Raw genomic sequence first — 14,864 nt, forward strand, 5'->3', positions numbered from 1 at the left:
TGGCTGAGGCTATTAGAACGTGCCCTGACATACATGGCTTTGAGGTGGGCCCCCATACCCATAAATTATCACTCTTTGCGGACGACCTTGTCTTATTTCTAACAAACCCAGAACACTCCCTCTCTCACTTGCAGATCCTACTACAGTGTTATATTTCTTTTTCTGGATATAAGGTTAATCTTGATAAAAGCGAAATCTTACCATTGTCTGTCTTTGACCATCATACCATCAAGCACAAGTTTCCTTTCAGATGGTCGCCTATGGGCTTCACATATCTGGGCATAATGGTGGATGGTAATCTGAACAACCTCTATAAACTCAATCTGGCCAGTTTGTTGCAAAAGGTGGAGGTTGACCTTTGTAAATGGATGGACTTACCTCTCACTCTACTGGGTAGAATCAATGTAATTAAAATTAATGTCCTGCCCAGGTTTCTATATCTGTTTCAATCTCTCCCTATCCCTGTTTCCGCAGCATTTTTTTCCTCTCTCGACAAGCTGACCAGACGGTTTATCTGGCACGGCAAAACCCCTAGGGTTGGCCTGGATAAACTGACCCTTGATTACAGTCAAGGGGGCTTAAACCTCCCCAATTTTAGAATGTACTACTGGGCTGCACAGTCTAGGTTTCTGGCTCAGAGGTTTGACAAGGGTCCCTCTCCCTCATGGTTGAACATTGAAAAGCTTGTGGTAAATGATGACACTAGGACAGATTTGTTTTACAAATGGGACAGAAAATCTATAAAAACCATCACAGACAACCTTTTAATCATACATTCTGTCCTGGCATGGTGCAAACTGCATGAGCTGTTCGGACGAGGGGATTCCTTTCCCCTAAAACCCCTTTATGGAACAATAGATTGATCCCTATGTTTTTCCAGAATAGTAACTTTAGACCATGGTCTGATAAGGGGATCACTCTTCTGGAACATTGTTACGAGGAGGAGTTCTTATGTCTTTTGATCAGCTGAAACAGAAATACCACTTGCCTAACAGGGACTTCTTTAGCTACCTACAACTACGAAACTTTATTAGGGTGACTCTCAAGGGACAATGGAACCTACCTAAGATGTCACCTATTGAACAACTCTGCCACGCAGACCAACCACTGTTCAAGACCATTTCCCGTGTTTACAATGTTCTTATGTCAGGACTAACACTGCCTGGGCTAGATAAACCCCGACTTAGATGGGAGAAAGATCTGGGTATTGATCTTGATGAGGATCTATGGAGTGACCTATGCAGGGATGGGGTTACATCCACATTGAACTCCAGATACAGACTGATCCAGTTTAATTTCCTCCATCAGCTCTATATCACCCCATCTAGACTGCACAAGTTCAACCCAGATATCTCCTCCCTATGTTTTAGATGTGGCTCAGATGAAGGAACATTCCTCCATTCCACTTGGCAGTGTTCAAAACTACACGGTTTCTGGCAGGGGGTATGCGATACCATATCCTCAATTCACGGGGTTGCATTCCCTTTAGACCCGGAGGTCTGTCTACTGGGTAACTTTACTAACACCAATCTTAGGCAAAGCCATACTATAAAGCTAACAGAAATATTGCTAGCGATTGCCAAGAAATGTATTGCCTTGAAATTGAAATTGGATTCCTCCCTGCCAGTCGCAATGTGGCTTTCGGAAGTTAATAGTTGTATCCCTTTGGAGAAAATCACTTACTGCTTGAGGAATAAGTTAAAGACATTTTTCAGAATTTGGCAACCTTTTATTGACTCTATGGAGAATCTCCCCCCACATCTCATTGATTGAATCTATATATAATCCTCACATAATGTTTCACACGTAATGTATAATATGTAGCCTACGGCAGGTGATCCAATTTTTATTATTTTTATTTTTTATTATTGTATGTTTGTTTATATAATTATAATTTATTTTTGTTACGTTCGTCTGTTACTGTCACTTTGTCCTATCATTGTCTAATATCTTTTCACTTTTGTTTTGAATGTTCTTAATTGGAAAATGCAAAAAGAAAATAATTTTAAAAAAAAGAAAAAGAAATGAGACATCACCGGTATGGGCCCATTGGTTCACCATTGAAGTGGGAATTTAATGATATTGACTGACAGGGAAGTAGTTATCATTAGAATGGAACTGACCTCTGCATTCTCCTCTTTTCTGTTCTCAGGTGATGAAGCTGTGAGTGAATACAGCTCCCCGTGTGCAGAGAGTAAGTACATAACAACCTTTCTATAACCAAACCTACATTTCTCATACTCGTGCTTAAATGACAGGAATGAAGATGCAGGGCCGGCCCTAGCCTTTTGAGTGCCCTAAGTGAGATTTGCACCTCCCTGGAAAAACATTTAGTGTCCCCCCTCTTGACAGCGGAGATAAATATATTTGTTGTAAAGCTAATTATCTGCAATTCTATACGTTTGTCATGGGGAGTAAAGAAAATTTTGCATTTCTAAAGCAAACTTTTGGCAATTCTACAGATTTTGTCACGGTTCAGAGAGAAGTTTAGCAACTTTATATCAAATTCCATGCAATTCTACAGTATAAAATGTGTAGTTTTACAGTTAATTTCCTACAATTCTTCCCATTTTGTCATGGGATTGAGAGAAGTTTTTATGTTTTTAAAGCTAATGTCCTACAATTCTACACATTTTGTCAAGACTTATGCCATGTTAATGATATGAGAGTGACTACCAAAATCAGCGGGGTGGCAGATAGCCTTGCGGTTAAGATCGTTGGGCTGAGGGGCCTCCTAAGTGGCGCAGTGGTGTAAGGCTTGAGGCGGTGTTCAGACCGGGGTTCAATCCCGTGACCGGGAGGCCCATGAAGCGGCGCACAATTGGCCTAGCGTTATCCAGGTTAGAGGAGGGTTTGGCCGGCCGGGATTTCCTTGTCCACCTTGCGCTCACGTGACTCCTTGTGGTGGGCCGGGCACCTGCAAGTTAGGTGAAAAATCTGTTGGTGCCCTTGATCAAGTGGACGATTACTTTAATTGGGCACATCCAGAGCGACTCCAATCTAAGAATTGTGAGCTGACATGGCTGATTGAGTGATGGACATAACAAGAGAAACTGCTGATCCACAACAAAATTTTGAAACTGCACCTTGTGTATTCTACAATTATAACACACAACACACTGTGGAGAAAAGAAACGTGTGAAAAACCCAGCAGCGTTGCAGTTCTTGACACACACCGGTGCACCTGGCATCCATTACCAGGAGGCACTTACATTCTGTGTCTTGTTTATTAACCTTCTGAATGGCACACATACACAATCCATGTCTCAAGGCTTAAAAATAAAAAAACTTACCTGTCTCCTCCCCTTCATTTGAAGTGGATTTAACAAGTGACATCAATAAGGCATCATAGCTTTCACCTTGTCAGTCTGTCATGGACAGAGCAGGTGTTCTTAATGTTTTATATACTCAATATATATTAATATTATTTGGTCGGGGGCCAGCCCTGTGAAGATTGATGTTCATTGTTTTATATGGAGTAAAATCCTAGGCCAAGCAGGGAATGTTCTATTGATGATTTGACATTTTCACAGGTGACGAAGTCAATGAAGTGTGACAGACAGTGGACCTGGACCCGACCAAGTGCTTTCATGTGTTGGAATTCATGTTTTTTTTTTAGGCAGAGCTCATAGAACCTCTGCATTTATTTGGTTTGATGTTTGTAGTTCCTGGTAACACATTGACCAACTCATGATCTGTTTTTAATATTGTAAGTGAACAAAAACATTTTAATACATGGGCGTAGATGGGGCGTAGGATTTTACCTTTTTAACTACTTTTTTTATTTTGTTAATTTGATTTGTGCTAACACATGTCACAACCTGCTGTTGTAACCCTAAACCTGCTATTAAAGTTATGTGAGCCATTTCAATGTTTCTACTGCGATGATGAAAATGCATACGACTGCATCTACTGAAAATGAAATGTTTTAATGAAACTATGGCCATGTTGTGTCTACAGTGGTTTGAATCCATAGCAACATCTATTAAAAAATAAATCGGACAAAATCTCTATAATCCATACATTAAACACTGAGGTTTACATGTTCAAAATCACAGTGTAGTCTTCTCTAAAAAAGATATTCAGATGGTAATTATAAATGTTGTTGTGATCGTGTAGCCTATCTGAATCCTTTACAATGATGATGTCAAGCTACCTGAGTATTTGATGTTCTATTAAAGCTGAAATGTACCCTGAATCCGAAAGTGCATAGGATGTAGTGGGGGCTGGAACTTGATTTGAAATTCAGGGGAGGTTACTGTTCACATGCACTTGTGTATTGCTGTTAACAGTATGAGAATTCAACAACACAGATTGTAGACCAGCACGATTCTGCTCAGTTAACAGACGAGGAGTATTATGACATCTCAAGGCACAGAGTGATTTATTACATATCCAGTACTGTTGTCTGTGGTGTCATTATGGAGTCTCTACACTCTTAGCAAAAAGGGTTCTTCGGCTGTCCCCATAGGAGAACCCTTTTTGGTTCCAGCTTAGAACCCTTTCTGGTTCCATGTAGAACCATCAGTGAAAAGTGTTCTACCTGGAACCCAAAACGGTTATTCAAAGTGTTCTCCTATGGGCATTCAGCATAATTGCTGGAGCTGTGCCAGAAAGGAGAATGTGTCTAGAAAATACCAGAGCCAGCACAGTACAGTGCCACCCCCCTTGGCTCTCTCCAATGACCATTCTCCTCAGCCACGGCAGTGAAGGCACAGCCAGCTCAACCGGGGGCGGTAAAACCACGGAAAGAATGTGCTTCAATAGCGTACTGCGATGCCATTCTAGACCAGGGTTTCCCAATCTCGGTCCTCGGGACCCAAAGGGGTGAACGTTTTTTTTTTTTTTTGCCCTAGCACTACACAGCTGATTCAAATAATCAACTAATCATCAAGCTTTGTAGTGCTAGGTCAAAAAGCGCACCCTTTTGGTGTCCCGAGGATGGAGATTGAGAAGTGCTGTTTAAAGACTGACACAGAGTAAGCTGCATATGGAGGTTCTATCTAAGGATTGGTGGAGTTCTGTTTAGCACTATGACTACTTTGATAGACTCGAATATTGGGTTGTTTGGGTAAACTCCATTGTGATTCATGCAAATGTGGTTGTCGTAGGAAAAGTAATAGTACTATCAAAAATGTTTTTTCCAAGCAACCTGGAGAAAGTCAGCCTAAAGTTTTTAAAGTTGTTTTGGTCTCAGTAACTTTAAAAACTGTTGCGTCAGAGGTTCCAGTGGAAGGCGAATAATAATGACTGGAAAAGTACAGGTAACTGCCGAAATAATGAAACACTTGAGTAAGTGAGGGATACAAAGTACACTGCTCAAAAACATAAAGGGAACACTAAAATAACACATCCTAGATCTGAATGAATGAAATATTCTTTACATAGTTGGATGTGCTGACAACAAAATCACACAAAAATAATCAATGGAAATCAAATTTATCAACCCATGGAGGTCTGGATTTGGAGTCACACTCAAAATTAAAGTGGAAAACCACACTACAGGCTGATCCAACTTTGATGTAATGTCCTTAAAACAAGTCAAAATGGTCATTTTGTGTGACCTCCAAGTGCCTGTATAACCTCCCAACAACTCCTGGGCATGTTCCTGATGAGGTGGCGGATGGTCTCCTGAGGGATTCCTCTTGCAGGAAATGCTGACACACTCCAGCCACATGAGATCCAGCATTGTCTTGCATTAGGAGGAACCCAGGGCCAACCGCACCAGCATATGGTCTCACAAGGGGTCTGAGGATCTCATCTCGGTACCTAATGGCAGTCAGGCAACCTCTGGCGAACACATGGAGGGCTGTGTGGCCCCCCAAAGAAATGCCACACCATGACTGACCCACCGCCAAACCGGTCATGTTGGAGGATGTTGCAGGCAGCAGAACGTTCTCCACGGCGTCTCCAGACTCTGTCACGTCTGTCATGTGCTCAGTGTGAACCTGCTTTCATCTGTGAAGAGCACAGGGCACCAGTGGCGAATTTGCCAATCTTGGTGTTCTCTGGCAAATGCCAAACGTCCTGCACAGTGTTGGGCTGTAAGCACAACCCCCACCTGTGGAAGTCGGGCCCTCATACCACCCTCATGGAGTCTGTTTCTGACCGTTTGAGCAGACACATGCACATTTGTGGCCTGCTAGAGGTCATTGTGCAGGGCTCTGGCAGTGCTCCTCCTGCTCCTCCTTGCACAAAGGCAAAGGTAGCGGTCCTGCTGCTGAGTTGTTGCCCTCCAATGGCCTCCTCCATGTCTCCTGATGTACTGGCCTGTCTCCTGGTAGCGCCTCCATGCTCTGGACACTACGCTGACAGACACAGCAAACCTTGACACAGCTCGCATTGATGTTCCATCCTGGATGAGCTGCACTACCTGAGCCACTTGTGTGGGTTGTAGACTCCATCTCATGCTACCACTAGAGTGAAAGCACCGCCAGCATTCAAAAGTGACCAAAACATCAGCCAGGGAGCATAGGAACTGAGAAGTGGTCGGTCTGTGGTCACCACCTGCAGAACCACTCCTTTATTGGGGGTGTCTTGCTAATTGCCTATAATTTCCACCTGTTGTCTATTCCATTTGCACAACAGCATGTGAAATGTATTCTCAATCAGTGTTGCTTCCTAAGTGGACACTTTGATTTCTCAGAAGTGTGATTGACTTGGAGTTACATTGTGTTGTTTAAGTGTTCCCTTTATTTTTTTGAGCAGTGTATATTAAAAGCAGGTGCTTCCACACAGGTGTGATTCCTTAGTTAATTAAGCAATTAACATCCCATCATACTTAGGATTATGTATAAAATTGCTGGGCTGGCCTTGATTTTGGCTACCATGGAAAAGCCCCCATAGGATGTTTAGTTTAGTTAATTTGACCATTTAAAAAAAAAACATAAAACTTGAAAAAGCCGTACATTAATAAAATCAGCATGGATAACACAAAGTCTGGGGTTTCATTTCTGTTGTGGTCCTCTTGAAACAAAGAATAAGAACATTATCATTGCAGTTACATCATAGGGGTCATTCATATGGACACAGAAGACAACAAACAGTTTTTTACTTTATTTTTAAAGCTGCCCAGAGAAGATGTAATTTTATGGGCAGAGGCAACTCATTCCAGTCTGAGGCTCCAGTAAACAAAAAAGTGCCTTTTCCAGCATTACTCCTGAATCTATATAACCACACATTAGCAGCACCTGATCTGGTGCTGTGGTTTTGTGTATCCCTAACATGGGGGAAAGTAATCAGTTAGATATCTGGGTGCAGGACCATAAATACTCCTGTAAACCAAACCCAGTCTAATCTGGGACACCCTAGTCTCAACAGGCAGCCAGTTGAGTTTCACCTTCAATACTACCCTGATCAGCTTATTCTGGGCTATCTGGAGCTTCCCCTTAAGCCTAGATAAGCCCCCAAACCAGGAATTACTAGCGTCGTCAAAATGGCACTGAAGGAGGGCAGTGGCTAGTGCTTTCATGGAGTCCTTATCAAGCAGCTTGGACTTTCTAGACAAAGCTTAGTCCTGGCATTAACCTTCCCTTGCACTTAGAGACCCTGCTCACACCTCCCAAGCTTCCAACAAGGAAGCATCCCAGGTTGCTAACAGGTTTTAGTTGTCAGCACCTCACCCCCTAACTCCACTCTGATTTCAGAGGAGCTACTCAATTTAGGTCTGTCTCCAAAAATAATTGCCTCAGTTTTACCTAAGTGCAGAGTTAGCTTATTATCGCCATGCCATTTGATAGTAAGCTCTGTGATAAGTATGCTCTCCAACAGTTTTACTTTTGTGAGACACAAGAAGTGGAGTCATTCACATGAAGGAAAAGATGGCAAGAACAAGCATCTTTCATATTGTTAATATGCAGTAAAAAACAGGAGAGGCCCAAGCACGCAACCCTGCAGACGCCACAACTCATTGGTTTTGCCTGAGACAGTGAAGCATTAACCTTTACTACTTGCTCACTACCTGACAAATAGGACTTTACCCACCCTAAAGGGGTACTGCTTAACCCCAGTGCCTCCAGTTTGGAGATTAGGAGACAGTGGTTAACTGTATCAAAGGCCTTTTGTAGGTCAAGCAGTACCATTCCACAGAGATTTCCCTCAATCTCTTTCCTGATGAGGTCAGTGAATTAAAGTAGACACAGTGGTGGAAAAAGTACTCAACTGTCATACTTGAATAAAAGTAAAGATACCTTAATAGAAAATGACTCAAGTAAAGGTGAAAGTCACCAAGTAAAATACTACTTGAGTAAAAGTCTAAAAGTATCTGGTGTTAAATGTACTTAAGTTCAAGGGTGTAAAAAGTACTCAAACTTGAGTAAAAGTAAAAGTACATTAAATTCCTTATTTTAAGCATTGTTGGACGTCCTTAAGTATCTGGCTCCAAAAGTAAAAGTATGAAACATAGGAGCTGTAAATCCAAGAAGCAAAACAGCCAGCCCTTTTATTTGGTTTGAGCTTTTCTGAAAGGTAGTCTTACAGATGCAAGAATAGCTCAGATACAAAAAAAACAACAACTGGATTCTCAAATAGGCAGCACTTCAAAATACATCTCTTACAGACAAAATAGAATTATGCCTTAATGAAGGAATATAGCCAGTATACGCAAGCACTTACAATCAGAAACTTTGCTTTAGAAAAAATAGAATCCTATACTTAAAAAAAATAAACAATTCTGTACATGTATAGAACTGCACACAACCTCACTGTAGGAATATGAGGACATCACCACTGATGGAACTGTATTAGAAATCGGTGTGTTAGATCATACCTTTGAAACAAGGACACCTATAAATCAAATCAAAGTTTATTTGTTACGTGTGCCGAATACAACAGTGAAATGATTACTTACAGGCTCTAACCAACAGTGCAAAAAAAGGTATTAGGTGAACAATAAGTAAAGAAATAAAACAGTAAAAATACAGTGAAAAATAACAGTAGCGAGGCTATATACAGTAGCGAGGCTATAACAGTAGCGAGGCTACATACAGGCACTGTTTAGTCGAGCTGATTGAGGTAGTATGTACATATAGATATGGTTAAAGTGACTATGCATATATGATGAACAGAGAGTAGCAGTAGTGTAAAAGTGGGGGTGGTGGGTGGTGGAACACAATGCAGACCCGGTTAGCCAATGTGGAGGCACTGGTTGGTCGAGCCAATTGAGGTAGTATGTACATGAATGTATAGTTAAAGGACTATGCATATATGATAAACAGAGAGTAGTAGCAGCGTTAAAGAGGGGTTGGGGGTGCAAATAGTTTGGGTAGCCATTTGATTACCTGTTCAGGAGTCCTATGGCTTGGGGGTAAAACTTGTGAATTTTAAACATAAATTAACAAAACGCATTAGGCAGTCGTGTCTTTGGGCTTGTTAGCGTTAAGCTGTCATTACTTGAAGTTGAAGAATTTACGGTTCATCTTCAGGAAAAGCTGGTTTTCAAAATTTCTGGAGTCCAGCCTTGCTCTCCTGGGGCTGAAAACAAGTACTGCAATGCTGGACAGCCTTTCACAGGCAGCTGATGTAGGTAAGGGTGTGTTTAACCTCAGAGACAGCTTACAGACTGCCGGGAAGGACTTGAGCAACTCCATATGATCCGCTGAACAGGCCAGGTGTCCGTCCATCTGTTTGGAGCTTTCTTGTGCTTGAGACGTTTTCATGGCAGAGAAGAAGTCCTCCTCATCTGATGAACTGGTGCCATCGCCTAGCTGCAGCAAGGGTTCTTCCAGGTGGTCCTTGATGTAGTCCATTCCTGAAATACAAAGAAGACGACAATAGAAATCATGCAGTTAAGAGCCTACATTAATCCATCCCCATCCCCTATCTATATAAACCAAGCAACAGGGGTAAATAGGCTACACGTTGGACTGAACCACAAAGTCAGGATTGTACTTTAAATGGGTGTTTCTCAAATCTATGAAGTGTCAAAATGTACATTATACACAGTTGTTTATGAATAATAAAATACTATTAATCTACCACATGTTGTCTTACCCATTCTGATGGTGGCGTCATCCTTTGTCCGCATTGTTTTGAATTTGGGGAGAAGGATTGCAGCGGCTATCAGCTCAGGGCAAGCGCTTCTTCAGTCTCAGTTGTAGCACATCCACCAGAGGCTTACAGTACTTCAGGGACAACTTGATTCGGTCAATTTTTGTGATCAGCAGGTTGGTAGTTGGAAGTAGCCACCCCATCTGGACATTGGTTTCAGCCTGCAGGATGTTGATGGCCTTTGCGACTGGGCTCATGGTGGCAGCATACTCCGTGAGGAAGGTGAGTTCAGCTGGATTGAACCTATGAAACAAAATTACATATAATAATACTGTGTTTCCTAACCCTATACGAAGGGGACCACTAACCATTTCACCTGATTCAACTGCAGCAATCAATGGCTGGATGAGTAGTTGACTAAATGGATCAATGTTAGTGTATGGCTACAACATGTGAAACAGTTACAAGTCCCCAAAGCAAAGGGTCAGGAAACTGCAACAGATTTGAACATTCAAGAACTTAAATGATGACAAAATCATACATAATCCTTACTTACATTGGAACCTCGAAGTCTGTGCAGAGAACTGTGACGGCCGCATCTCCTTTGTCTCTGACGATCCTCAGGAGTCTTTCTACAGCCATGAACCAGGAGTTCCACCTTGTACTGTAGCATTCGGGCGCAGCAGCTACAAGCATCTTCAAACGTTTCGCCTGCAAGTGTGGATCTTACTCATTTGTTCCAAAGTGCTTGGACTTGACACTTGCAAATGTTGCTTTCAGGGCATTGACTGTAGATTCTTAGTTGAGTCGGTGGCAAGCACAGCGCTGGTGCTTCGGCAGCTGGTACTCAAAACCATCATCTTCATTCAGGATCATTGCCACATCAACAAACTCCACTTCTTCACTCTCCTCTTGTTCCTCTTCGCAATCTTCCTGTCCTGGCTGAGCTGCTTCACCACCCACTGCTTCCACTGTCTCGTTGTTTTTCATCTTTTCATCAAAAACATGGAAAGCATTCAAGAAGTTAGAGCCGTTGTCTGTTGTTGTTCTCACAATCTTAACCATGATTTCAAACTCAGAATGGATGTTATTTAGGGCGCCTGCCAACACATCAAAGGTGTGCGATCCTGTCAACCGTTTACAGGCCAGGGCTGCAGAGCATCTGTTGAAACTGTCAGGGTCTATACAGTAACACCAATGAAGCACTGTCTTAAGTTAAAAACAAATGGATAGCCTACGATCATAAATTCCTTTTTGGAGGCAGGCCACTCGATTTCGTCTCTGCGTTATATTGGCATCGAACATGTCACCCTCCCTAGGAGAGGGGTGACCTTGATAATTTATTGTCAAAACGAGAGGCTGCCTGGATCTTTAACTTAAAGACCCTTGCTCCCTTCGGTCTCAACGTAGACTCTGATGCAATTCTTGTGATTATTGTGACTTTGCCATTGTAATTGTTTGTAAGCTTGTGTAGTCTAAAATTTATTTATGATCGTATGCTCTCCATTTGGTTTTTGTATGTTCTTTGTATGCCATTTTAATATTTGAGAATTAACCAATGATATTAGGCCACTCTTGGCCATGATTACAGACTGTGTGTCTTGTTTGTCTTTTGACACTATATAAACGAGTCATCCCGCAGTGTTTGTGATTATACCCTGATGAAGACGGCTTGGCTGTCGAAACGTTGGATATTACATTTTTGCATCTGAGCTCCTTCAGTGTACGGCTCTCCTTAATTTTCAAGTTTTCTACTCTGCTAGCCAGCACCTAGCCTAAATAGGTGTGCGTTTCTTTTTCTTCTAGATTGTACATGCTTTCTCTGAAATAAGAAAAGGAAAAGAGAAAAACAGTTACTAGATAACTACCATCACCAAATACTTAAGGTATAGGATCCTAATTTTAAAGCTATAAACAACATTAGTTAAGTGACAGTTAGTGACTATTTAATATTACAATGAGAAAAAATATGTTAATTGATCTAGCTAGTCAGTAGGTTATGTCAATAACTTAGCAAGTTAAGAACAACTTTATCAACTAACACAAATAATAAAATGTCTAGCTTGACTGGGTGTTTGAAAAAAAGGTATTTGGCTAGACTAACGTTAGCTGACTAAAATGTGCCCAGATTCGGAAACTTCAGAAGCTAGTTAGTTAGCTTGTGTCAAATATTGGTCACATACACACGGTTAGCAGATGTTATTGCGAGTGTAGTGAAATGCGTATCCTTCAAGATCCGACAGTGCAGCAGTATCTAACAGGTAATATCTAACAACTCCACAACAAAACTGAATATCTAACAAATTCCACAACAAAACCTAATACACACAGTCTAGTAAAGGAATGGGATGAGAATATATAAATATAAAATATATGGATGAGCAGTGACAGAGCGGCGAAGATGCAATAGATAGTAAAGAATGGATAGAGTATACAGTATGAGATGAGTAATGTGAGATATGTAAACATTCTTAAAGTGGCATTAATAAAGTGACTAGTGTTCCATTTATTAAAGTGGCCAATGATATCAAGTCTGTAGGTAGGCAGCCAACTCTCTGTGCTAGTGGTGGCTGTTTAACAATCTGATGGCCTTGAGATAGAAGTTGCTTTTCAATCTCTCTGTCCCGGCTTCGATGCACCTGTACTGACCTTGGCTTCTGGATGGAAGCGGGGTGAACAGGTAGTAGCTCGGGTGGTTATTGTCCTTGATGATATTTTTTGACTTCCTGTGACATCGGGTGTTGTAGGTGTCCTGGAGGGTAGGTAGTTTGCCCCCGGTGATGTGTTGTGCAGACCCACCCTCTGGAGAGCCCTGCGGTTGTGGGCGGTGCAGCTGCCGTATCAGGCGGTGATACAGCCCGACAGGATGCTCTCAATTGTGCACCTGTAAAAAGTTAGTGAGAATTTCAGCCTCCTGAGGCTGAAGAGGCGCTGTTGTGCCTTCTTCACCACACTGCCTGTGCATGGACCATTTCAGTTTGTCGGTGATATGTACACCGAGGAACTTAAAACTTTCCACCTTCTCCACTGCTGTCCAGTCGATGTGGATAGGGGCGTGCTCCCTTTGATGTTTCCTGAAGTCCATGATCATCTCTTTTGTTTTGCTGACATTGAGTGAGAGGTTATTTTCCTGACACCACACTCTGAGGGCCCTTACCTCCTCCCTGTAGGCTGTCTCGTCATTGTTGGTAATCAAGCCAACCACTGTAGTGTCATCTGTAAACTTGATGATTGAGTTGGAGGTGTGCATGGCCACGCAGTCATGGGTGAAGAGGGAGTACAGGAGAGGGCTGAGAACGCACCCTTGTGGGGCCCCAGTGTTGAGGATCAGCGGAGTGAAGATGTTGTTTCCTACCCTCACCACCTGGGGGCTGCCCATCAGGAAGTCCAGTAGCCAGTTGCACAGGGCGGGGTTGAGACCCAGGGTCTCAAGCTATGGTGTTGAATGCTGAGCTGTAGTCAATGAACAGCATTCTTTCATAGGTTTTCCTCTTGTCCAGATGGGATAGGTCATCTTGAAGCATGTGTTGACAGCAAACTGGGATAGGGATTGATTGAATATGTCCATAAACACACCAGCCAGCTGGTCTGCGCATGCTCTGAGGACACGGCTAGGGATGCCATCTGGGCCGGCAGCCTTGCAAGGGTTAACACGTTTAAATGTTTTACTCACTTCGGCCACAGAGAAGGAGAGCCCACAGTCTTTGGTAGCGGACTGTGTCGGTGGCACTGTATTGTCCTCAAAGTGCGCAAAGAAGTTGTTTAATTTGTCTGGGAGCAAGACGTCTGTGACGGGGCTGGTTTTCTTTTTGTAATCAGTGATTGTCTGTAGACCCTGCCACATATGTCTCATGTTTGAGCCATTGAATTGCGACTCCACTTTGTCTCTATACTGACGCTTTGTTTGTTTGATTGCCTTACGGAGGGAATAACTACACTGTTTGTATTCAGTCATGTTTCCAGTCGCCTTGCCATGATTAAATGCGGTGGTACGTACTTTCAGTTTTGCACAAATGCTGCCATCAAGCCACGTTTTCTGGTTAGGGGAGATTTTAATAGTCACAGTGGGTACAACATCTCCTATACACTTCCTTATAAACTCGCTCACCGAGTTAGCGTGTACATCAATGTTATTTTCTGAGGCTCCCCGGAACATATCCCAGTCCACGTGATCAAAGCAATCTTGAAGCGTGGAATCCAATTGGTCAGACCAGCGTTGGATATACCTAAGCATGGGCACTTCCTGTTTTAGTTTCTGACTATAGGAGGGGAGCAACAAGATGGAGTCATGGTCAGATTTGCTAAAAGGTGGACTGGCGAGGGCCTTGTATGCATCGCGGAAGTTAGAGTAGCAGTGGTCGAGTGTGAAACTCGCTCGTGTACTGCAATCGATACGCTGATAGAATTTAGGTAGCCTTGTTCTCAGATGAGCTTTTCTAAAATCCCCAGCTACAATAAATGCAGCCTCAGGATATATGGTTTCCAGTTTGCATAAAGTCCAGTGAAGTTCCTTGATGGCCGTCTTGGTGTCCGCTTGCAGGGGATATACACGCTTGTGACGATAACCGAGGAGAGTTCTCTTGATTGTGAGGAATTCTAGGTAAGGTGAACAAAAGGACTTGAGTTCTTGTATGTTGATACAATTACACCATGAGTCGTTAATCATGAAACATACACCCCGCCCTTCTTCTTACCAGAGAGATGTTTGTTCCTGTCTGCGCAATGCTCTGAAAATCCTGTTGGCTGTACAGACTCCAACATCATGTCCCCAGCTAGCCGTCCCCAGCTAGCCATGTCTCCGCAAAACAGACTATGTTACAATTCCAGATATCTCTTTGGAAAGCAACTCTTGCCCTAATTTCATCGACTTTGTTAAC

General features: G+C 42.5%; 1 protein-coding gene across 4 annotated transcripts in view; it reads left to right on the forward strand.

The window, feature by feature from the left end:
- The window catches only part of LOC135546319 (alpha-2-macroglobulin-like), a 50,261-nt gene extending 46,394 nt beyond the window's left edge, over positions 1 to 3,867 (forward strand). For all 4 annotated transcript variants that reach the window (XM_064974651.1, XM_064974652.1, XM_064974653.1 and 1 more), the window contains exons 35-36: positions 2,153 to 2,194; positions 3,534 to 3,867. In XM_064974651.1, coding sequence (XP_064830723.1) covers positions 2,153 to 2,194; positions 3,534 to 3,556 — 65 coding nt within the window. In that variant the 3' untranslated portion in view covers positions 3,557 to 3,867. The remainder of the gene's footprint in view (positions 1 to 2,152; positions 2,195 to 3,533) is intronic.
- The last annotated feature ends 10,997 nt before the right edge of the window (positions 3,868 to 14,864 follow it).

This window comes from Oncorhynchus masou, chromosome 9 (genome assembly GCF_036934945.1).
Source record: "Oncorhynchus masou masou isolate Uvic2021 chromosome 9, UVic_Omas_1.1, whole genome shotgun sequence".
In the NCBI taxonomy this organism is placed as follows: Eukaryota; Metazoa; Chordata; class Actinopteri; order Salmoniformes; family Salmonidae; genus Oncorhynchus; species Oncorhynchus masou.